Source organism: Gobius niger (genome assembly GCF_951799975.1).
Source record: "Gobius niger genome assembly, chromosome: 8".
Lineage (NCBI taxonomy): Eukaryota > Metazoa > Chordata > Actinopteri > Gobiiformes > Gobiidae > Gobius > Gobius niger.
Window position 1 is genome coordinate 31,477,083 of NC_136859.1, and position 26,345 is coordinate 31,503,427.

The 26,345-nt window shown below is 42.6% G+C and overlaps 1 protein-coding gene across 1 annotated transcript in view; it reads right to left on the reverse strand.

Annotated features, from left to right (window-relative positions):
• drd2l (dopamine receptor D2 like) overlaps positions 1–22,322 on the reverse strand; it is a 35,787-nt gene extending 13,465 nt beyond the window's left edge. The window contains exons 1-3 of the mRNA XM_079561938.1: positions 22,201–22,322; positions 15,934–16,038; positions 5,540–5,878 (exon numbers count right to left, since the gene is read on the reverse strand). Of these exons, the coding sequence (XP_079418064.1) occupies positions 5,540–5,851 (312 nt within the window). The 5' untranslated portion in view covers positions 5,852–5,878; positions 15,934–16,038; positions 22,201–22,322. The remainder of the gene's footprint in view (positions 1–5,539; positions 5,879–15,933; positions 16,039–22,200) is intronic.
• Positions 22,323–26,345: the final 4,023 nt, after the last annotated feature.

A 26,345-nucleotide genomic window follows, 5' to 3' on the forward strand; every position in this document is an offset into this window, starting at 1 on the left:
TCGATGCAGATTTTGTCCCTCTAGAATTATCAGGTTCGAAATGAAAGCTTTGCAGATATTGAAACATTTTATGGTTCCTGTACCAAATTTGTAAAAATGTAAAGTTTTGCAGATTTTGGTGCATTTTTTATTTCTTATGAGCAAAAACATACAACCCAGTTCCATTTTGGAATGATGTTAAAACTTTCAACCTAAACAAAGTTATTACATGCAACATTTAAGAGACTAGATGCAAGTTGGTGATTTTACACTTGCTACTGCCACCTCCGGTCTTGTGCGTAACTGCAGTCTCTATATTAAGCTTGTGCATGACGGCACTTCGGACCCGTAGTAACAACTTTTTGAGTGACAGTGCAGGATTTTAGAGGAAGTTGTGGTGAACAGGTCTGAGCTCATTCTACACATTAGGACATTGTTGGAACATTTCGCATCATATGTCCACTTTAAATAAAACATTATCTTTTTTTTTTTTTCTTTTCCAGACTTAAGTGTGTTGAAATTTCCAGATCTGGTAGAATGTTTATTTATTTTGTGGCCATACCGCCTTTGCTATGCCCGATCCCGTCCGTCCTCTGAAGCTAAGCAGGGAAGGGCATGGCAGCACTTGGATGGGAGACCGTTTGGGAAGCCTGACAAATGTAGCGAGTGGTTGGTGGCCGGAGGGGCCGATGGCGCAGACTGGTTGCCTCGTCAGTCTACACCAGGGCAGCTGTGGCTACAATAGTTAGCTTACCACCAGCAAGTATGGAGTGAATGAATAATGCAATGTAAAGCATCTTTGAGTGTCCAGAAAAGCACTATATAAAACCAATGCATTATTATATTATTATTATTTATGAGTATAAATAATGCAGAAAGTGAAACGTAAATTCTGGAAAGCACAAAAAAAAAAACTTAAATAGAGGAGGGGATGAAACACGGTGCCGTCGCTTCCTCTATGCTCATAACTCGCGTTGGGGCACCACACGAGGCCACTGTGTAGTATTTTATTAATGCAGCTAAGAAAAAAAGTCCAGTATTCTATGAGAACGATGAGAAAGAAGAGTTATAGAAACGCACATAGCTCTGTGCTGCACTTCACCCACGGCCCGTTCATTCAAACGGAGTAAATTTGCTTCAAACTTAAGTTCATTTCCTGAGAAAACCTCTGCCTCATGTAGTGTTTTCTGGTGCCTGGTCTTGCAGCGCCATGTGAAAAGGAATAAGGGGAAGGCACAGACAGGCTGACACACAGACAGACATTTTTTCAGGAAAGCCTTCGATACAGAGCCACCGACTCGACTGCTGTTTTTATGTGTTTTGTATTTATTGTTGTTTACTATGATTCTTGTTTTTATCCTGGAAAGCGCTCTGGGCACCTTCTGGTTGTTGTTGGGCGCTATACAAATAAAATTTGATTGATTGATTGATTGACAGGCTGGACACATCTGAGCTGAAGTGCAGTGTGGCTGCAGGGGCGGAGCAGAGAAGCTCAGGTCCCAGGAGGAGGGGGCACCAACTATTAATCTAAACTCAATTAAATCAATTCTACAAATATTATTAGTGAAGTTTCAAGAGACCGTTCTGCTTTGGGCACCAAAGTGGCCCTGATTACTGTATGCACTAAAATTCCAACATGCAACAGAACTCATAACCAGGAAGAGCTTCTATGTCTCGGTCGGTGGGTGAGGCAATGGAAAGTGAAGAGCTGAGGGGGAGTCCGGACAGGAGACCATTTGAAAATAAATAGAAAAAAGTGATTCTGTCACAATATCATGAAGGGACTCGTAAATAATGCACGTGTTCAAATTGGATACATTCCACTGTAGAATTACTGTTGATCTTGCCATGCATTTATAATGCATTCATAAACTGGAATCATCTGTTGTAGATGTGTCAATATGTATTCTAAGATGAAACATGAATTAGGAAACAGATTAATTATATAAGCAATTCTGTACAAAGGAGAATGGACATGATTCAGTTGTTACATCAAGACGAAAGGGCTTTTATACTTACTTATTCATTTACTTATTTTCTTCTTCCCTTTTTCTTTTTGTATATGCTCTTTGCTCAGGGTTTGTGCAGATAGCAGCAAGTTAAAAATAAGGTCACAGGCCCTAATATTTGGTTGTAGTGCCTTAAGCTTTGATTACAGCATTACCACAGTTCTACATTTTAAAGCCAACCATAAACAAATATGATAACGTTTTGTTAACATAAAGGTACATTATGCAACTTTTTATGTGGAAAAAGAAATTTGTCCATATTTGAGCTTGCAGGGATCCAGCGGTTGTATGAGTGGACAGCATGGTGCCTTTACTTTCAATCAGGATCAATGGTTTGGAAGGTTTTTCTTCTTGCTGATGGAGTCTCTCACCAGAAAACCTACAAACAATTGATCCTGGAGCGTCCTAGAGACCACCGTGATTGAAAGTATAGGCGCCATGCTGACCACACGTACAAAGTTGCATCATGGGCACCTTTAAAACTTTAATTTTCATTCATGCAAGAATGTAACCTGGGAATACCCACGCTGCTGTGTGCGCTCGCAAGAATGTCAAAAAATAGACAAAGTTTTAGACCAGTGTTTTTGGACCAGATGTTTTTGGAGTTTTGACAAATCTACGGCATAAAAGATCAAGTGGTGATACTTCATTCAAAGACATTAGATTTAATACCTCCTGGAATGTGATGTATGTAATGTTTTAATGACGAGGAATAATTTAATGATTGATCTGCTGCTCCACTGTTGGACACTTCATTTCCTCCTTGTTTTTAAGCTATTCCCTGTGTGATCTGATCAGGAACCACTGTTTTGACGTGAAGCGGAACAAAAATTGATTGATTAATAGAGCAAGACCAATTTCCATCACTTCGAATCACCCCATTTATAAAACTATTCATGAAAGTGGGATTAGATGTCATCAGTTGTAATGAATTATCTTCTATACGAGTTAAGGGTAACAAGGAAATGACAAATTATTGCTTATACTACAAAAAAAAAGGAACAGGGTAACAAAGGTCCATTCATTAGTGCCAAGGCAATTAAAGTAGTGAAGCAGAAAAAGGTCTTTGTACGTATATATATATTGTACACCCTCCTGCTCGTCTGTCAAGGAGCTCGGCCAACTTTAGGAAATAATTTTTATGTGCCCTCATTAGTAACCCAAACGGCACTGAGAGCTGTACACGCTGGCCTTCAAACTTCCTATGAAACTGCATTTTTCAGCCACTCTTCTGTTCTTTTTTGGGCCATGGCGACCGCTTCTTTTGCAGACGGGCTGCAACAGTCTCTTTTGAGGTGACACAAGCCTCTGACTGGATTACTATTCCGTGTCATGTCCACTGCCCATGCACTAAACCTCAGCCAATTCTACTGCACAAGAAAATCCAAGTGGAATGTGGTGTCTCTGGGTAAGGGGGGTTCGTCACCATGGAGGTGCCGTCATGTTTTGAAGAGATTTCAAAGTCTCGAGTCTCTGTATTGATATGTAAAAATAAGAAGAAAGAGAATATATAAGTGTGTGAACAATCATTTTCAGCAGAGCACAAGAAAATCCTATTAGCGTTTGCATTATTGGAAAAACAACTACACAAGATTCAACAAAGAAGAAAAAGAAGGTATTTAATTTCTGATGCACATGTTCGGCTGAGGTTTTTTTGCCTCGTGTTGTTTTGCAAAGCTATGCAACGTGCAATGTTTTTAACCCATACCTAACACATTTTCTCCAGTTTGGCATTACCCAAATCTAAAAGCTTTAAACAAAAAAAACAACAAAAAAAGCGTCAAAACTGTCACAAAAACGCTGTGTGAAGTGACCAAAAAAAAGTGATGAGAAGTCAACAAAAAAGCTGCCACATTAAAAGAAAAAAAGTGACAAAAACACAAGAGAAAGTGGAAAAAAAAGTGACGGCAACAACAGTTCATTTTGTAGCTTTCGACTGAGGCGTTACACTGGCCTATAGGCTGTAAGCTCCAGTCAAGAAGCTTTTAGATTTGAGTAGAGCCGAACTGTGCTGGGTTAAGAGGTTAACTTGGAGCGTTTTGTTCAGGTCTAGTTTCAATAGACCAGTTTCTGTTCCAGCTTGGGTTAGTTGCTGCCAGCATTAGCACGCTGCCGCTAGCATTAGCAAACTATTACTAACCGCGGCATTTTGCGTGGCGATCAAAAATGCAATTGCGCCGACTGCATTCTCCAGGTTCTCTGCCTAAAAATGCGGTACAGCATGTACATATTGACTGAGGTTTAGTGAAACTTGTATTTAACTAATTTGTAGCAAACCAATTTTGATCTTGATGTTTCTCTGTCCCCCCTAGGGCTGAACGATTTTGCCAAAAATCAATATTGCAATTTTTTTCAATCAATATTGCGATTTCGATTTTATTGCGATTTTCCGCTAATAACTTTTTGTTGCAATACAATTAAATATTTACCACTGATTTAATAAAGTATTACTAACTCTTAAGTCCTTTATAATCACATGAAGATAATAATAATAGTCCACATAGTCATTTAGCCACATAATTTCCAGTAGGCTTATATTGATTTTTTTTTTTGTAAATAGCCTAAATAATTTCTTGCTATTTGCTCTTGTGTTTTAGTCAGTGGTTGTGAGATAAGTTCTTATCTTTATCCAAAACATTCCCAAACATAAGCCTCGAAAAGTGAGCCGCAAAGTGAGCTGCTCTCAACAAGCAGCCCAGGCTCAGCTTCATCTGTGTGGAGGCCGAGACGTGTGAATCCGGAGGAAAGTTTCTGTGATCAGTGGATGAGACCGTGTAGCGCTGCAGCTAACGCAATGCTAACGGAGGAAACAGCAATAGTCCTGAGCGGTGGCTGCTTTATATGCGCTGATATTTTAACAGTACATCCACGATCTACCGCGCACCTTAAGTAGACGGAGAAGTAAACACAAGCATGCGGTGGAGCGCAGAGCGGACGTCTGTGGTGTCTCTCGCTACTACATTCACTTTTATGGACCGCGGCCATCAGCTGCATCAGCAATAGTCCTTCGCGGTGGCTGCATTATACACGCTGATATTTTCACAGTATATCCACGATCTACGCGCACCTTAAGTAGACGGAGAAGTAAACAAAAGCACGCGATGGAGCCCGGAGCTGGACGTCTGTGGCGTCTCTCGCTACTACACTCACTTCTATGGGCAGCGGCATCCGCTGCATGGGTCAAAATCGCGTGTCTGTGCGATTTCGAAATCGCGTTGTGTAATATCGCGATAAAATCGCAAATACGATTAAGCGTTCAGCCCTAGTCCCCCCTGAGACCTAAGGAAGTCTCAATCACTTTCGGTCTCGGGGATATCGACTTTTATCCGCACTAGATCGGCCGATAGCCAAAGTTGTACAATCCCCAAACAATTAACTCTTTTGCTTAATATCCCGGTTAATAACAAAAATTACACAAAATGTGAATCTGGCACTTTGGCAGTTTTTCACTGGGAACAGATCATGATTAGTTTTTGATTCCCCAGCCCTTTAAAATTGCCTTAATGTCTTTCCATTCTTATTGCTTGAATGGACACTTCACTCATACAAACCTCCAGGTAGACCCCCCATGGCATGACCAGGACGGCCAGCAGCAGGTCCGACACCGCCAGGGAGACGATGAGGTAATTGGTGGTGGTCTGCAGCGCCCGCTCTCTCGACACCGCCACGCACACCAGCACGTTCCCGAACACCACGCAGAAGATGAGCAGGACCAGCAACACGGCGTAGAAGTTGTACGGGGGAGAGGCGACCAGCGGCGGGACGGTGCAGTTGGGAGAGAAGGGGTCATTCGAGACAAAGAGGGACAGGTTGTTTTCGGCGAAGGGAGAAGGCGCTTCGTCGGAGTCGTTCAACAAAGTCATGGTGTCGCAGCGGCGGTCATGGCCGGCCTGGGAATGGATCAGACAAAACGGGGGACAGGATGAATAACGAGGCGATGACAGTCAAGTCATCGTAGATACGACGCGCATTATCTTTAACGGCTCTCAACAGAGCCAGGCGAAAGGGCAACAGGACAGGAATGTGTCTTTGCTGTTGCTTTGGAGAAAGCCAGACACAACAGGGCTTGGCCTTTGAGCAGAGCAGACACATTCATAATGTCATGGTGACTTTGACCTAAACAGATAAAGAGTTCTGGTAGCGCTTTAGAATACAGCCCACGTTCCAGGTGTAAGTACAAGTAACAAGAATGTAATTACACATGTAAGTACAGGTACTCTTACATGTGTAACAAGGGGGAACAATATGTAACAAGGCAGTACAAAGCGTAACTACGTGTCAAGGTGAAGTAAAGATATTCAAAGAGCAATTAATGGTGCTGAGCTAACACATAGTTGTGGCAAAAGGGAATGTGGTTTTATCAATTGTGCATCAATTTTAATGTTGCAGGACAACAGTATTACTGTTGTGAAAGTGAAGACATGACTCCAGGCATTTTTATTGATTGAACAGAGAGTAAACAGAGTTAACAGTGAACAGAGGAAACATCTCCAAAAATGATCACACTATCAAAGTGCATGTACCATAAGTACATGAGATATGATGATGCAGTGGTTAGCGCTTTTGCTTCACAGCAAGAAAGTCCCGGGTTCAATTCAGACGGAGCCTTTCTGTGCAGATGTGCATGTTTTTCCTCCTGTTTCTCCGACAACTACAAACAATAGGCTTCACATCAGCACAAAAAGGCTTCGTCTGACTTAGAAATGATGATTGAGCGTGATCATTTTTGGACACTTGTTCTTATTTTTCTCTGTTCACTCTTGCTTCTGCTTGTTACATGTAATTACATGTGTAATTACTTTCAATATAAAAAAAGAAAGATCAATCAATAAAAATGCCTGGGGTCATGTCTTCACTTTCACCACAGTAATACTGTCCTGCAACATTAAAATGTATGCACATAATACCACATTTCCTTTTGCCACAACTATGTGATCGCTCAGCACCACTAATTGTTCCGATTCATTCATGCTGTATTGGCGGTTTTGTTATGATTGTATGATGTCACTTTTGAATGAAATAAAGAAAAAAATGAAAATGAATACCTTGACACGTAGTTACACGTTGTTACATGTTGTACTGCCTTGTTATGTGTAATTACTTTTTTGTTACCCCGTTCTTATACCTGGAACACGGGCTGTATTCTAAAGCGTTACCAGAGCTTTTACATATTAGCCCATTTATCCATCATATACGTGTCTATTAGAAGACCATAGCCAGAGCTGTGCAACTTATCGCCAAGTAACACTTTTGACCAACACAGGCTAGAATAAAAACACCTGATGTTAAGAAGTAAATAGTCTGTATTTATCCTGAAAAAAAAACCTGAACCTGAAAGCGCTTTACATCACTCATTCACCAGTCAGTCCCTCCAGGGTTCTGCAGCCATTTTTTGTTTTTGTTGCAAGCCTAAAATGCCTGACTTTGCGGACCATTTTTTCCAAGAGTTATAATGAAAAGCTGTGATTTTTTTTCTGCTTAAAAAAAACTAATTAAAAAAATTAAAACCAATTTTTTACATCAGAAAGAAGCTTTTGTTTGCATCATTTTAACCCAAAAGGCTCTGGGGAATGAGAGAAGACTTTAAATAGGCATTGAAGGTCGCAGGACCCTCACTACAGAGTGGGGGTCGTAAGATGAATATGAGAATATTGTTTAACATTTTTGTATTGAAAATAACATATTTTATTGAAATAAAGGCCACATATCCATATACAGTTTCCAACTGACAACACAGAAAAAGATTCTTTGATCTTTAAATTATTATACAGTAAACACTAATTATATTTTACTTTGTTGAGTGATTTTGGGGGTCGTGGCCTGAGAAGAGAGGCTATTTCACCAAGTGCTCGCCTGTTCTGGTGATCAGTGTCTTGTTCTAAGAGAATGGCAGCTTAATGTTGAGATAAATGTTTAACAAAACAAAGCTAGTTTAAGTAAAAGCCGTTTCTGTTTCTGGTTTGGAAACATTTAGAAAGCATCTACTGCTTGGCCTTATGAGTGAAAATCACAAACCACAGAGCGGCACAGAGTTGAAATAAATATGAAAAACTTGGCAAAAAGTATTAAGTAGTTCTAACTCTGCATTAATTGACCTGAATGTAGCCCCACAGCGCCTCCTGTTGGCCCATTCTGCACCGCTCCACTTGTGACTCCTACAGATGGTGCAGCAAAGAAAGCACATCACACGAACGTGCGCCACATCACACGAACGTGCGCCACATCACATGAACGGGCGCCACATCACATGAACGGGCGCCACATCACATGAACGTGCGCCACATCACATAAACGTGCGCCACATCACACGGCGTAACAGCCGATCCAATGCTTCATTTGTAAAGTTTCAGGAGCACTTCTGGATTGAAGGGATGGATTTAGGGAACAGGCCAAAACAGTTGACGCAACACTCTCATTAAACAAGCAAAACGGATTTAACTGATGAAAATGTCAGTTGCAGGAAAGTTGCGAAAATTCATTCTTGGATTACCCAACACGAAAAGGTGTGATTCACTGAGAGCCCATTAAAGAAATGTCAGCAAAGATAGTAAAGTAACAAAAGTATATGATGTCAGAATAAAGTAAGTTTCAAAGAGTCTGAATACTGTGGAATAAATAAAACATCCGCTGAATTTCATTTAAAAGGAAGCCAAAGCCTCAGGTCTGAAAAAAATAAATAAATAAACAAATAAATAAAGAGGGAAAAGGACCACATGTTTAGACATGAAATTTTCTTTATTATCAACAGAAAATAAAGAATTGAATGTTGCAAGAGCAACATTTCTCCTTGTTCAAGGTCAAACATGTTTCTATTGAGTCTGAACTAGACTCGTCAGAGGAAGAGCAAATATTAAAAATGGATTTTATAATGAGACTTTTTAAGCTAATGTAATAATCAACAGGATGGAGTGGTCAACATAACATTTCTGACATTTCAGACTGTTAAACGCCGGGGCTGCGTGAAAACTGAAATATTTGACAGCTGTTTTGAATATTGCATAATGATATTTTACTTAACAATTTCAACACAGTATTCTCCTTACAAAAATATATGTAACTTTTGCACATTTTAAAGTCAGTGTGTCTTTGTCTGGCGTATTAGAAAAACATCTGTAAATGCCTGACCAATGACAGACCTCAGTGATGTTTGTGTACTGTGGCTTCTCCGGCCTGGGAACTGATCCTGCATGTCTCCCAGCACTTCACACTCACGGCAAAAACAGGATTCATTGTTTTGTGGTGCACTATCCCTAACAAGGGTTTATACATGGAACAGAAACGCAAATATAATGCTTTTTAATGCCCAAATACTGTTATTTTGAATGCCACAAAGACAAAAAAAAATGGTGCATTTCTTGGAAATATTTTATCAATGGAATGACAGGAATTTCAATATTCAAAAGCAAATAACGGGAAACTTATGAGCAAAAAATTATGGAAAATTTCAGGCAATATTACTGTTGTGTAATGTATTTGTATAAAAAGCAGCAAAAATAGTCAAGCAATCTTATAATTATAGTGTTTTCCACGAAATGTAGATTTAATGCCATTTGGAATCTAATGTTTGCTTTATAATGACACCAAAGACTTTTAATGCTATTTAAGGCCATTATAAACGCTGGGTCAGAATGCTCACAAAAACATGGGATGTGGGACATTGCGTAAACGTTTCAATCATTTTGCCATGAAAACACCTTAGGTCAGTTTTCACAGTTTATGCAAGTTGCATGTTTGCTCAAGCCAAGCCGGTCAGATCGATAATGACCTCAGACCTCGATCCTGACGCACGAGCATGTAATTATTCTTAAAGAGACTGTACTGTTGCAAAAACACAGTATTTCACCCTCACGTTCCACATACTGCATTTCCCTGAACGCCTCACTTCCAACCAATAAATCCATGCCCCATCTCACCTGCTGACCTTATAGCACAAGACATTTCCCGCTGTGGCAAACCTATAGATTTCACAGGCTGGGATATTGACTTTGACACCCGTGGATTTAATGGGGAGTTTATGGCGCTCTTGTAACGGCCCAGGGGTCGGCAGGTTTGATGGGCTTACGTGGGCAGTGTAAACAGAGCAGGTTCTTCGGGAGCCTCGTGAAAGATGAAAGCCGCTCCGTGAAGCGTCCCGTCTCCAAAAACGGCCCAAAGGGAGAAACACAGTTTGTGTTTGTCTTGGTTTATGGGCAGCATGAGCTTTGGAGTTTCTAAAGGGAGGTGTTGGAAGCATATCTTGTATTTACAGAACAACCTTGGAAAATGAACGCTGGATGTTTTGCCCTGAAGAAAAATGTCATTTGCAAAGGATATCTGGCAGGTGCAATTTGAATATAGTGATATTTTAGGTCGTCTCTAGGGTACGGCTGTCAAATTCTCCACCAATCAAACTGAGGGCACCTGATACTTGCTTCTCTGTCTATTTTTTTTTAGACAATGTTTGGAAATAAATACAGATGACGAGATCTTGAGCAGACACACGCATATTTTAGTCTTGAGAATATGATTTAGCGCAGCCCAGCATTGATATGTACATTATATGAATTTTAAATAATGTATAGGTGTGGAAAAGACGTCTGGGATGGTCAGGGGTTTTCCTGGAGCTCCCTCTGCAGGCAGCAGTGGGAAGGGCTTAGAGCGCGGTTAGCAACTGGCGCTGTGAACACACTTTTGCTCAGAGCTTGTGTTTCATCTATGACGAAATATATCCAAGGCAATACACATCCGATGAGGGAGAAGGAGGTGAATTGTGACATTCGTGAAAGACTTTTGGCAAAAAAAACATCCTCCACAAACATCGTGAATGTCCTGAGCCGATACAAAAAAGCGTCAAAAGCAATGGATGTTTTGTTGCAGAACGTCTGAGCAAAGACTGAGAGAACTGAACTAAAGCTCAACCCCTGGATAAACCGTCCCCACTGGTGTCGACGCGATGTAACACACACACTCTGTCGACTTCACACTTTCACACTTGGGCAGCAATGCACACGAGCCCTGGTACACATTACCAAAACGGGATTAGAAGGCTCCCCGGGGTTGGGTCTTCAAATACCACTAGATTTGAACAGCATTGTGAAAAGGTCACACTAGCATCTGCTCCTGTTTGCGGGGATACTGTATACTTGAAGCTGGCGATGGTTGTTGAATGTCCATTTCTATTTGACCTGTTGTTCTGTTGAAAAGGCCAAGAGGGTTTACATCGAGCATGTTCTCTGGCCCGTACCATAAACGCTTGGATGAATCCCCAAGAGAAGCTGATGTGAAACCGAACCTTTCACCACATATAGCTGCTAAATCATATCTGAATGCAGATTTTCCCGATTCAGTTCCATTTTGGCCTTGTTTTGATCATGATTTTGTATCTTTTAAGCTTTGTTTTTGACACGGTTTTATGAGAAAACAAAGTGCTGCTGATGACTTTTGTTTATGCGCTGAGCCGACAGAGCGGAAAGAAAAACAAAGGAGGGCAAGCTGGAAACACGTTTAGGACGCCGCCATAAATTTGAGGTTTGTGACAAGTTGTAGGCCAATATATTATGGGCGTGCGATCCTTTGTCAACCATTGAGGGACCTTCCAGATGCTCGGCACGGCTCCAGCGAAGGCATAAAGCAGCTATTCCAGCACACCTTCAGAGCATTGTGGCTAATTAGGGCTTTACTTTGTGCTCAGTTACATTCATTACGGGAAAGTCTGGCAGAAAACGCATCAAACCGTTGGCGATGGGACAACAAATGTCAAACATGTAGAGACAAATGCAGAGAAGAATGAACAAAGGCAAGGCCACAGCTGGACTTTTCAAACGAACTGGAGAGGAGCAAAAGGCCTTTGGGCTTAATTAAGGACGCCATGTTTTCACACAGGAACAAAAGTAGTTAATTATTTAATTAACAGCCTTTGAATCTAATAATATGCAATTAGTGGTGCCCTTTTTTTCCTTGGCGGGCCAGGGTGAAGGGACGCGATGATGTTTTTCACGTGGAAAGATGCTAACCTCTTACCGTCCACCTGAGCCAAGCACATTTTCTCCAGTTTGTCATTACCCAAATCTGAAAGCTTCTTGAAAAAAGCGTCAAAATAGTGACAAAAAAACGAGACGAAAACGAGGATGAAAGTGCAACAATAAAGACGATGGAAAAAGTGGCAAAAAACAGTTTTGTTGGTCTTCGCTTTCAAATGAAACGTAGCTTATAGCAGCTCTCCAGTCAAGAAACTTTTAGATTTGGGTTCAGCAGAACTGGTGAAAATGCACCCGGATGGGGGTTAATAAGGTTGAGGTAACTTTACTTATAACCATTGGTAGAATTGTTTTGCAGTTTTAAATGGGTGTATTCTGTAAGATCAACCTTTTTTTGTTTAGTTTTAGCTTTATACCAATGTTACAATGTCACGCATCTTTGAGTAATCTTTGGTTCTTCATCAGGAGCTGTTTTTAGCAGCTTGGAGTAAAAACACTCAGATGGCTTCACTAAAATCACAGTCTATTTTTTCCCTTTTATTTTCTCTTCGCTGAAACAGTTGCGCAGCGAAGGGGAGCAAGAGGAGGGGGTGGGAGGGGCCGACAGTAGCCCTCAGCTGTTTTAAAATTGCATTTTCTAACCAACAAAGTATAATAATAAATAATTACCAAAAAGCACAAAATCCACTCTTTCAGACATTAATTAGACAGAATTTATAAACAGCCAAATACAAAGACAAAATACATACAACTCTTGTAAAATCATGACGAGAGAGCCTTCAGTTCTGATGAGGTAATTTACCGCTTCGTCGGCACTAAAACTGCACTTTTAAAGAAACGCTATTTTCAAACTGCTGAAGTTTACATCTCAGACGGGAGGAGGTTGTTTAAAGGATGCGACTCCTCGCCTGAGATGGCCCGAGTGCAGAGGGATTTCTGGATGCAGCTGTGTGTGACCAATCAGCTCATTAGACCGTTTCACTGTTTGGAAAAGCACGTTTTTCTGTTTCTCCCAAGACTATTGTACCGAAAAACACAACAGAGTCAATGGAGTCAAATCCACCAACACAGATTCAAAAAATTTAACTAAATCCAAACACCATGTCGGGGCCCACATCAAGCCCATGGGCCTCTGAGCCCTGACAGGAGCTCATCCGTTCTGCTAATTACACTGCTCATCAGGTGAACATTTGGACTTGGATGCTTTTACTGTTATTATGATGTTCATTGAGAATCATTACTTGTTCATTTCCCTTGATGAAAAACAAAGGTCAGTGGAAGAAGCAAATGGTCCATTGGCTGCCCTCGCTACAGCCTCCGGCTCAGCCTCGTTTCAATCCCTTCCTTTTCCCCGTTCTACTTATTTTAAGCCACCGCAGAAAAGCACAAGTTCTTCCACCTTGAAAGAACTACTAAAAACAAAGAAAAAAACATGCTCCTAATGATCAGCTAGACACAGACTGATGGGTACAATGAGGCAACAACGTTCAATCTAGAGAAGCGCTTTTCCGACGCGAGCACTTGTCGTCACCAGAGAAAAGGAACTCAGGTACAGACTTTACCGGAAGTGATTATAAATACAATATATTATAATGAATTAATCAACAGGGCGGGACTCACTCTTTTTATGGAGATGGAATGGCGGCTCACCCCCCACATATACATGTTACGATCCAAATGAATCACGAGAGTCTCCATCTTGTCACATTGTTATTTTTGCACAGATCCCGACCACCTGCTGTTTTTCTGGCAACTGTTCGTCCGCTCTCAAAAAAGATGGCCATATTTACTTGTTTTTTAGGCTCTCTACTCATTGCTGAGTCTCCAGACGCTTTTGAGAGTAACACAATATCTATTCTCTATACCTTTTACATTACAGAATTACTCTGTTTTACATGAGGCACAAAGCACTCTTCTCCAGTGGACCCTGTCGTCCCGAGGCCAGTCCCGAGGCCGGAGCGTCCTGCCGTTCTTCCTTTCCATAGCACATGTCCAGGCTTGTTTCTATGCATTCTGACAACATGTCCCCAGTTTGTTCCTCCTCTTCTTTTTTGCAAATCTTCTTAATTTGTTATATGTTGAAAAACTGACAATGGGCTACATGCACAGTTTCCCCACTTGATTTCTTCCTGGACAATAAGATGGGCGCTCAGGGAGAGGAAGGACAGGCGGGAACCACGTGGGGGCACATAAAGATAAACCTACATGTAGTTCCATGTGATCCTGATTTTTATTTCATGATTGTACTAAAGTTTTATGGCCAAATTAAATGAAGCCTGATATTGGCCATTTAAAAAAAAAGGCCTATTTATATTCATAAGAACTTTGGTCTTGCATCCAGAGCCGTCAAAAATGAAGTCATTTTGTTTGTGCAGCTCCTGTTCAATAGTTTTTGCGGCTTGTTCTGAGCACCTCAGAAGAGCAGGACTTGTACCCAGATTGGTATCAGTGCTTATGTTATTGGCACTGTAACTGTATATCAGGCTCTTGTCAGGTCACCATAGGCCATAAAATGAAAGCCATATCCTGGGCTGTTAAGCGTACACCGAGACAGGCAGAGGGCCAACACTTATGAATGGCCTACCCACTCACTCCTCAGCTATATTCTATTTATGCATTTGTTTATTTGGTCACAACAGTGCCTGTTTTGTTCATCTTCTCTGTATTAGACTCATGAACGTAATAACCTGTTCCCACCATTTGCACTGTGGTCTGTCCACACCAGGGGCGGACTGGGACTGAAAAACAGCCCTGGACTCTGACCAGCCTGGCCCAAATTAGCGTAATTGTGACTTCCACAAATACATATTTTAACCTCTTACCCCCCCCGCCTTAACCGAGAGCATTTTCGACTTTTTATTATTATTATTTTTATTGGCATCATCAGCAAAAAGAACTGGAAATGTGGTCATAGAAACAGAAGCTAAATCATTCATATAAATAATAAATAATAATGGTCCCAAAATCGAACCTTGTGGTACACCATACTCCACGGAATTCCTTTTAGATTCATGTTTTTATATACTGGGCTTTACCCAAATCTAAAAGCTTCTCGACTGGAGATCAACAATGTAACGCCTCATTTGAAAGCTAAGACCTACAAAAGTGATGGAAACTTTTTGTCACGTCATTTTTGGCATATTTTTGTTGTTTGTTTATTTTTTCTATCATTTTTTGTCGCCTTTTCATCACATTTTTCATCACATTTTTGTTTGTTTTTTGTATTTGTCGCTATTTTGATGCTTTTCTTTTTAGCTTTTAGATTTGGGTAAAGCTCGGTTGAGGCGGGACTGGTGGACCTAGAGCCAGTGGCCCCTCTGTGCTCTTCCAGAATGGACATATGGCCAGTCCGCCCCTGGTCCACACTCATATCTGCTGCTAACACTCCAAACACCTGCACATCTGTGAATACACTCACGCTGTGGTTCCATGTCACATTGTTGTTGTCTTTGCCATAGTTTAAATTGAATCTTCGTATGCGTGCCCTTATAGTCTTGCAGTTTAAAGCTTTTATAGTTTATTATTTATCCAAGCTATGTGTTATATGTTTTATGTTTCGTGAAAAAAAACTCCTAGTTGTGAACCTGTTCACAAACAACGGCCAGTAAAATGATTCTGATTCTGATTCTAAAACACACACGGGACTCACGCATGTAAACACGCCTCGCCAGATTATAGCCATGGGCCATTTTCAATACATTTCATACTTCATTCATTGATTTTTGCAGACATTCAGTATCATGTTGAAAACAAACTAGTGGATATGGCCTAAAACTATTTTAACTAGCCTGTCAAAACAAGCACAACACGATTAAATACTAAAAATGCCAAACTAAAAAATGCCTCTTTTGAAGTGTAAATAGCAATGCCCAAGCAAACTTTGTTCTTGTTCTCATCACCTCAAGAACAACAGCAAACTGAAGTACTGTTTATGCCTAAGGGGGGAAGCTGCTCTTTCTCCCCACCTGATCATCCTTGTAATCACTTACCTGATCTGTGACGCTCGCCGCACATAGAATCAATAAAAAACATCCAGATTTCCACAATGCATCCTCAGCGGAGCATTCAGCTGTGCCGTTCAGTCAGAGCGGCGCCTGCAAGAACAAATAAATAAACATCTCTCAACACTGCATGGCCTTAATGTGACGCTTTGAGACAATCCTTCACTCCGTTAGCAAGACAAACCAATCAATGAGCCACAGAGGGATCACAGCGTCTTACTCAGCCGCAGATACACACACTGATTGTTTTTGAGTTCGCATTCTTTAATATTGATTGACAAATTGGAGGGAAAAGGAGGGAATCATAGAGTCACATGACGGGACCCAGGGCGACTCCGTTCAAACTTCTCATTATTTATGCAGAGGCAATTTCTGTGCAAACACCATCTTCCATTTAAACAGAGGTGTGAAGGTTCATGCGCCGCAGACGATGTTCGGAGAATTCATAATGGCGAGTCAGGAGAGCGACGGGGAAGAGCGCGTTACAAGTTGATGATTTGGATGTTTCATTTAAAAACGAACATGGATGAGAAATGATACAATTTAGGTCTGCGCACGATCAAGAAAATATATTTGATAACTGCTTTCAATATTGGGATGATGACATCGTGAGCAAATTGATGTTTTTCATCCAATTATGTCCAAACAAGACATAAAAAATTCAAGACCAGGACCAGAAACAGAACCAAGCTAAAATGGAACACAATTAGGGAAATAATGTCTTAAACTGTTGTTGTTGGTTATATCACACTCATATCTCAGTCAGCAGGGGGCACTGTTACATTTTTTGGGGGGTAAAATATGCAAATTACGGTCAAAGATCTCTTATTCTGTGGATATTTTAGCAGAAAAATGTTCAGCACTTGATTGAGAGGATCTGGGGGGAAAACATGCAAAACAGGAAAAGTATATACTTATATGTTTTAAGTGTAATAACCAAACACATGTTGAAGGGGAAGCCTGGGCCATATTTTCAGTTTTATGTTTCTCGGCTCAGGTGAATTATGGAGCAGTTTGCTTCGTTACAAGGGAAAAACTCCAGACTTTTTTTTGTTTTGTTTTGCTGTACATCTTTAAAAAGGTACATTGTGTGCCAATGCAAAAGCTGCTCCTCATGACCAGCCCAACACTGGAAAGTCCAGCAGTGGTTAATCAAAGAATGGACCTTTAAATCTCATATTTGGCTGTCTTTACGCATCATCTCCATGGAGATGAGCTGGAGACTCCCTGCAAATGTACAGTCAGGTCTGAGGAAAGGTGAGCTCCTCACAGCAAACCCACATCTGTTTTGTCATTATCCATTCTATTTTTGGACAAAAATAAATACATCTGATATAAAATGAGTGCTTGTATTTTATTCTATATCTTGGGTGAAATGTCATGTGGTGGTGCACTGACATTTACAGTGGGGAAAAAAAAGTATTTGGCCAAAATCCAATAGAATGTCTATGTGAAACTGACCAAATACTTTTTTTCCCCACTGTATATGGTTAGTCTGGTGTTATAAGTGATTTGCCTCAGGTGCTCTGTGGAGCGGGTCAGACTGTTTTTAATGCAGACTAGCTGATATCGTAGAAATACGCTAGCCTTGCATTAGCCTAGCGCCACGAAGCGCTTCAAATATAAGAACTGCATGAATTACAAAAAAAATATCTCCAGAAATCAGCAACACTCTGGATAACTAGGAAATGAGGCCCTATGTCAAAAACCCTGAAACATCCCTTTAATATAGAAGCTGCAGTTATGCACAAGACCAGAGGTGGCAGTAGTGGCAGCAGGGAGTATAAAAATGACCAACTTGCATGTAGCCCCTTTAAGAAATTGTCAATCTTTGAACTCTGAGTCTGTAATAAAGTTGTAGTGAATTGCTTTGTTACTCGAGACATGAAAATGAAATATTTTAACAGTTTTTGTGTGGAATTTGGATGGAGGGAAACAATGGCAGCCTCCTGAATGGGTGAAGCTCAGTCAGATGGAAGACCTCAGTGATGTGATTACTTAAGTGGATTTCCTTTTAATAAAAATCTGGAAGGTTGACGGCAAACATTAGCATCAGCTCCTGCACTTAATTAAACAAACCTGACATTCTCCACTTTTCAAAAATGATGTCTCTGACACCAGACTCCACCGAATGTGCGGAGAATTGGAGAAGCTTTAAAAGATCTAATTCACGGTCAAGACTTGTCACATAAACTTCGTGAGGATTTTCAGTTTAAAGCACATTGGAGCAAACACGGAACCAGAAAAACTCTCTGGTCGGACGCCATTTCAGACTTCTGTCTTCATCCATTTGAACCGTGATTATTCTGAATTTCCCACTGTAATAGAGATTCAAATTCCATCGACTGGACTTTGTTGATTTAATTGAGGAGCTTCTTCTTGCCCTAAGTCCAAAGCGCAACCGGTTAAAAAATACAGGTGAGTGAGGTGAATACAAAGCACTTAAAGCTCGATTTTGATACTAAGGAAATCGATTTTGTTATTTAATGCGCTTTTTTATTATCTTACCACGCATACGTACAACATATTTCCATCAAGTGCACCGTCTGATCTGTTGGAACGCAGAAATGTTCCTTCTTCCTACAACTTAGTTTACACGTAATCAACAAAACCCTTTTTCTCCAGCTTTTCTTCATAAACTTATCACTTCACCGCGGGAAAACTACGAGACACATTATCATTATGACCCCCGCCTTAACCGAGCACATTTTCTCCATGTTTAGCTTGTTAGCATGCTGATAATTACTACATCGACTTATCGTTCAATGAATAACAGATAAACGATACACTTTTGGATATTTATCGTTTGTACATTTATTAGCATCCCCCCCATTCTTTCTTTGTAAAACTTTGAAATCTAGCGCAAGTAAATTGAGTTGCATTACATTTCAAGTTTATTGCAGCGTGTGTGGTATTTTAGGATGTGATTATGCAGTTTTAGAACAAAGTTTTACTGTCATTTATGCTTGAGAGTTGACAGTATCTAGTATCGTTAGAATCAATAATATCGTTTATCGCGATACTTTCCTGCCTCGAATTACTGAACTCCAAATTTGCGATCGTGACAGGCCTAGCTTTACCCAAACCAAAAAGCTGCTCGACTGGAGAGTTCACAGCCTATGGGCCTATACGCCTCATTTGAAAGCTAAGACCGCGGCGCTGAGTTTTTGCTTTTTTTTTTTTCACTTTTTTTTTTTTTACATTTGCGTCGTGTTTTCATTACTTTTTTACCAAGTTTTGTTGCATTTTCGTTGTGTGTTTTTTGTAACTGTTCGAATACATTTTTGTTGCTTTTTGTCATTTTTTTGGTCATTTCTTTTGTGTGTTTTTATCTTCGTTTATGTCTCGTTTTCATTGCTATTTGCACTCATTTTCAAGAAGCCAAACTGGAGACAATGTGCATGGCTCAGGTGGTAGTTACTTATTCGGTAATTATCAGAAGAACATGGGCACAAACTGGGAGGGGGTGATTGGGAAGAACGGCCTCCCCGATCTGAACCCGAGTGGTGTTCTGTTGTTGGACTTCTGTGCTAGTCACAGTTTGTCCATAACGAACACCATGTTCGAGCACAAGGGTGTCCATAAGTGCACGTGGCACCAGGACACCCTAGGCAGGAGGTCGATGATCGACTTTGTAGTTGTGTCATCTGACCTCCGGCCGCGTGTCTCGGACACTCGGGTGAAGAGAGGGGCTGAGCTGTCAACCGATCACCACCTGGTGGTGAGCTGGATCCGCTGGCAGGGGAGGAAGCCGGTCAGACCTGGCAGGCCCAAGCGTGTTGTGAGGGTCTGCTGGGAACGTCTGGTGGATCCCTCTGTCAGTGGGGTCTTCAACTCCCACCTCCGGAAGAGCTTCACCCAGATTCCGGGGGAGGCGGGGGACATGGAGTCAGAGTGGACTCTGTTCTCCTCCTCCATTGTCGATGCGGCTGCTCGTAGTTGTGGCCGTAAGGTCTCTGGTGCCTGTCGCGGCGGCAATCCCCGAACCCGGTGGTGGCGCCCGGAAGTAAGGGATGCCGTCAAGCTGAAGAAGGAGTCCTACCTGGCCTTGTTGGCTTGTGGGACTCCTGAGGCAGCTGAGAGGTACCGGCAGGCCAAGCGTGCTGCGGCTCGTGCGGTTGCGGAGGCAAAAACTCGGGTCTGGGAGGAGTTCGGGGAGGCCATGGAGGAAGACTATCGGTCGGCCTCGAAGAGATTCTGGCAAACCATCCGGCGCCTCAGGAGGGGGAAGCAGTGCTTCACCAACACTGTGTACAGTGCGGGTGGGGGGCTGCTGACCTCGACTGGGGATGTCGTCGGGCGGTGGAAGGAGTACTTCGAGGACCTCCTCAATCCCGTCGTCACGTCTTCCAATGAGGAAGCAGAGGCTGAGGACTCGGGGGTGGGCTCGCCCATCACCGGGGCTGAAGTCACCAAGGTGGTGAGAAAGCTCCTTGGTGGCAAGGCTCCGGGGGTGGATGAGATTCGCCCTGAGTACCTTAAGTCTCTGGATGTTGTAGGACTGTCTTGGCTGACACGTCTCTGCAACATCGCGTGGCGGTCGGGGACAGTGCCTCTGGATTGGCAGACCGGGGTGGTGGTCCCTCTCTTTAAAAAGGGGGATCGGAGGGTGTGTTCCAATTACAGAGGAATCACCCTCCTTAGCCTCCCCGGTAAGGTCTATTCCGGGGTGCTGGAGAGGAGGATCCGGCCGATAGTTGAACCTCGGATCCAGGAGGAACAATGCGGTTTTCGTCCTGGTCGTGGCACACTGGACCAACTCTATACCCTTCATCGGGTACTCGAGGGTTCGTGGGAGTTCGCCCAACCAGTCCACATGTGTTTTGTGGATCTGGAGAAAGCGTTCGACCGCGTCCCTCGTGGTGCCCTGTGGGGGGTGCTCCGGGAGTATGGGGTCCGGGGCCCTCTGCTAAGGGCTGTCCGTTCCCTGTATGACCGCAGCAGGAGCTTGGTTCGCATTGCCGGCAGTAAGTCAGACCTGTTCCCGGTGCGTGTTGGTCTCCGCCAGGGCTGCCCTTTGTCACCGGTTCTGTTCATTACTTTTATGGACAGAATTTCTAGGCGCAGCCAGGGGCCGGAGGGTGTCCGGTTTGGGAGCCTCAGAGTCTCATCTCTGCTGTTTGCGGACGATGTTGTTCTGATGGCTTCAACGAACCAGGACCTTCAGCACGCACTGGGGCGGTTTGCAGCCGAGTGTGTAGCGGCCGGGATGAGGATCAGCACCTCCAAATCCGAGGCCATGGTTCTCCACCGGAAAAAGGTGGCTTCCCCTCTGCAGGTCGGTGGGGAGTCCTTGCCTCAAGTGGAGGAGTTCAAGTATCTCGGGGTCTTGTTCACGAGTGAGGGACGGATGGAGCGTGAGATCGATAGACGGATCGGTGCGGCGTCAGCAGTGATGCGGTCGCTGTATCGGTCTGTCGTGGTGAAGAGGGAGCTGAGTCGGGGGGCAAAGCTCTCGATTTACCGATCGATCTACGTTCCCACCCTCACCTATGGTCATGAGATTTGGGTAATGACCGAAAGGACAAGATCGCGAATACAAGCGGCCGAAATGAGTTTCCTTCGCAGGGTGGCTGGGCGCACCCTCCGAGATCGGGTGAGGAGCTCAGTTACCCGGGAGGAGCTCAGAGTAGAGTCGCTGCTCCTTCACGTCGAAAGGAGCCAGCTGAGGTGGCTCGGGCATCTGTTTCGGATGCCTCCTGGTCGCCTCCCGCGGGAGGTGTTCCAGGCATGTCCTAGTGGGACAAGGCCTCGTGGAAGGCCCAGGACACGGTGGTGGGACTATGTCTCCGAGCTGGCCTGGTGTCGCCTCGGGGTCCCCCCAGAACAGCTGGAGGAGGTGTGTGTGGATCGGGAAGTTTGGGCATCTCTGCTGAGACTGCTGCCCCCGCGACCCGGCCCCGGATAAAGCGGAAGAAAATGGATGGATGGATGGACATGGGCACAAACTCGTTATATGCACATTAAAAACACAACCATAACCAGTTCCTTCGCCAAACAGTTTTTTGAGCTGAGCGGTGCTTACACGTCGGCTATACGAGCGATGAAACGTAGCCTAATTACTTAATTACTTGAAAATGCCAGGTGCGCGGACAACAAAGAGTGCAATAATGACAACTGAAATGCTTTACAGTCTCGTTTTTTCCGAGTTGACGCTTTATTTCTGGTCACAGTCCACATTTTACAACTGCGGAGGAAAGCGCTTGTAAAGTCCGACGCTGAGAGTTTCAGAAAACGTGAAATAGCCCTCCTCACCTTGTTGCACCGCCGCTGTCGCTTCCATCGCCCGCGCTGCGCAGTCCTCCTCAAAAGTGCCCGACGAAGGAACGCGCTCCGGCTTTACCCCCCTCTGAGCGGGTTTTACCTCCCGCCTTGCTCCCCGTGCAGCCTCCACACGGACACACGCACGCTCGGTGATGGAGAGAGGCGCTCCCGCTCCTCCCCTGGCCCCGCAGTCTGTCTGAATGAGCGGCAGCCACGGCGCGCCAACAAGAGGTTCATAGAGTCGAGTGGGGCTCATTGAACGCGGGGAGAGAGAGAAAGTCCGGGCGCAGAAATGAAACTTGCACGCTATTGGCTACTGTCAAAATGAATGGGCGGGGCGATCGTGGGACTCTGTGCACTTCACGCGCGCTTCGTTACATTCACAACGTAAAGCACGTATAGTGACGAAAAGGTTAATGTGGTCATTTTTGGCTTTCAGTTGAGGACAGGGGCGGGACTGGGACTGAAAAACCGCCCTGGACTCTGACCAGCCTGGCCTTAACGGAGCGCATTTTCTCCAGTTCGGCTTTACCCAAACCTAAAAGCTTCTCGACTGGAGAGCTACAATGTAACGGCTCATTTGAAAGCTAAGACCTGAAAAAGTGATTGTAACATTTTGTCATATTTTTGTTGTATTTTCATTACTTTTTTTGTGGCTTTTTATTGAGTTTTTGTCACTTTTTTTCTATATTTTTTTGTTGTGTTTTTGTCACTTTTTTATTGCGTTTCTGTCACTTTTTTTCTATATTTTTTTGTTGTGTTTTTGTCACTTTTTTTCTATATTTTTTTGTTGTGTTTTTGTCACTTTTTTATTGCGTTTTTGTCACTTTTTTTCTATAATTTTTTGTTGTGTTTTTGTCACTTTTTTGAATCATTTTTTATTGCGTTTTTGTCACGTTTTTGTTTGCTTTTTCCTCGCTTTGTTGTCGTGTTTTTGTTGCCTTTTCATCCCATTTTTCGTCACTTTTTGTGTTGCTTTTCATCCTCTTTTTTTGACGCTATTTTGATGCTTTTCTTTTTAGCTTTTAGATTTGGGTAAAGCTCGGTTAAGGCCCCCAGAGCCAGTGGCCCTTCTGTGCTCTTCCAGAATGGACATATGGCCAGTCCGCCCCTGGTTGAGGACTGTCGAACTTTAAACTGGCTAAACCGCTTAACCCCACCTGAACCGAGCACATTCTCCAGTTTGCCATTACCCATAAGACAACACAGCGACCACGTGAGGACAAAGATCTGTTTAGATCAGTTTTGTAGGTCTTAGCTTTCAAATGAAGCGTTACACTGGCTGAGCGCTGAACTGGAGAAAATCACTCATTTAAAGCGGGGGGTAAGTGGGGAAAGACGGGCTATAGACTATTCACCTTATTCCGCCCCGCCCACTATTTGCCTCTTTTTGCCTTATCTCGGCACTTCCGTTGTATTGACACTTCCAGCCGAGCGCGAAGCCCATTAATTTAAACGGAGAACGAGGGGAAATGTTCGGCGCTCAAATCTGATGTTTAGTCGATTGATTTGCGTAAAATGTCCAATGTTCATTTGCACCAACAAGTCAGCGCTGCACCGTTTCTCTACGCAGCCTGAAAACGGTTTTGTTTTCGTGTAGTAAGTGATTTTATGTGGACAATCAGGGGCGGATTGGCCATGTGTCCATTCTGGAAGAGCACAGAAGGGCCACTGGCTCTAGGGCCACCAGTCCCGCCTCAACCTAGCTTTACCCAAATCTAAAAGCTAAAAAGAAAAGCATCAAAATAGCGAGAAAAGGGGATGAAAAGTCAACAAAAACATGAGAAAAACACAACAAACAATGCTAGAAAAAATGATTAAAAAAACAACAAAAATATGACAAAAATGTGGCGACGTGACGAAAAGTTTCCGTCACTTTTGTAGGTCTTAGCTTTCAAGTGAGGCGTTACATTGTTGCTCTCCAGTCGAGAAGCTTTTAGATTTGGGTAAAGCCCAGTATAAAAAACATGAATCTAAAAGGAATTCCGTGGAGTATGGTGCACCACAAGGTTCAATTTTGGGACCATTATTATTTATTATTTATATTAATGATTTTGCTTCTGATTCTACGACCACCTTTCCCGTTCTTTTTGCTGATGATACCAATAAAAAAAATAATAATAAAAAGCCGAACAGGGGAAAATGCACTCGTTAATGTTAAGGCGGGGGGTAAGAGGTTAAAATATGTATTTGTGGAAGTCACAATTACGCTAATTTGGGCCAGGCTGGTCAGAGTCCAGGGCTGTTTTTCAATTTGGTACCATGCACTGAGCCACACCATTGTATCCTTATACAAGGTTTATACAGGCAGGCAGCATCAGGACAAGTTTAAGGATTTTTAATGCCACACAATGCAAACAATCGTTTCTCAACATAAGCAAATATTCCGTCAAATAAATTCATGAGGGGAAATGTTTAAATTCAAAAGTAAAGGGAACTTTTGAGTGGATGACTGTGGATCACTTCGGCCAAAACTACAGCCGAGTCTGTAGAAGAGGAATAGAAAAGAGGTACAGAGCGCTGCACTGGATCAACAAAGTCAAAGTAGAAATCTAGTGAAAACACTTCCAACAAACAGGTGCTCTTCAGGCTTGAGGGCATGAGATCTGTGGAAGGCTGTATTGAGAAGCTGAAGCGCTCTGAATTTGTGTGATTTTATTGACGACGCGTTTCGACTCACAGGGTCTTCATCAGGACTAGTGAATGTGTTTTGGACCATAATTTCTTTATTTCTGATGACCTTATGCAACAAGATAAGTCGAGCAATGCAATTATTTTCCAGGTAATTTCAACTCTTAATGGCGGCTTCAATCAAATTAAATGCTTTATAATGACATTTAAAGCCTTCATTTTGACACAATTCACTTAATGCCTTTTAATGCACCACAAAAACTCTGTTGTTTTGGTACCGAATCTATTTCATCATCAACACAGAACACAAATCCCTTTTGTGTACTTTTTGCTCTTGATATTGCACTACGATGTAAATACTCATAATGCATAGAACAGTATATTGGTAAATGTTGTAAATAGGGGAGGATTGTAACACTTCTTACAGCTGAAACTCACTGAGTTTTTGAGCTATGACTCTCAAACCTTTACACAAAAGACTTAAATTTGTCGGCTACAATGGGCACATAGTGAAAATTCTATAACAATCACAGAAGCCGTGAACAGACGTCAAATCCAACCTTGTGCTCTGTTGCTAACAACACACACTAATGTAGTTTGTTGGGGAGAGTTGGAAAAAATGACAACAAAAAAGACTACAGCACAGAACACACTTTAGACAGAAGAATTACAGAAACACAAGCAATGTCAGTGTTTTCTGGGACGGATTGTATTGTATAACTAAGGGACATTAGACATCATTTTCACACATGGACCGGCCGCCACAGTCCAGATCTTGACCCCTTTGGGAATCTTTGGGATGTGCTTGAGAAGGCTTTGCTCAGTGCTCACACTCTCCCATCATCAATAAAAGATCTTGGTGAAAAATTCATGCAACACTGGATCTTTTGACACTGCAGAAGCTCATTGAAACAAAGCCACAGTGAATGCGTTCTGTAATCAAAGCTAAAGGCGCCACTTATATTGCATTTTGATGCACTGTTGGGACACGTGTAATAGACTTTGTCTCGTGATGATGGCTTTATTATTGGCTAACACGCAAAGTGCCAAAAATCAATCCATTACGACTTTTCATTCCATTACAATACAGTAGAAAAGAGAGCTTTGTTTTGTTTTTTGTCCACACTTGACTCCTGTCCTTTTTCACATCAGGATTCAACAGGGAGTTCATGTATAGCCTGTATTTCCTGCAGGTCCTACCATGGGCCAATAGTTCAGAAACACTGCATAACAATGTGGAAGCAACACAACTTATCGCTTTCAACTTTCTTCAACTAAAATAAGTCTACAGACTGTATTTATTTCTTGTCAAAATCTGCCAGAACACACTCGAGGAGTCAGACACACCCCATAACATCACAGATAGTGGGCGAGTGTTTTGGGACACAGTAGCTACCGTATATGTAATTGCAAAGCTTGTGTTTACAAATGCAAAGTGACAGTGCTCTACTCTTAAAGACAAAATGCTCACACAGAAACTAACCATGTATATCAGAGCGGTGATT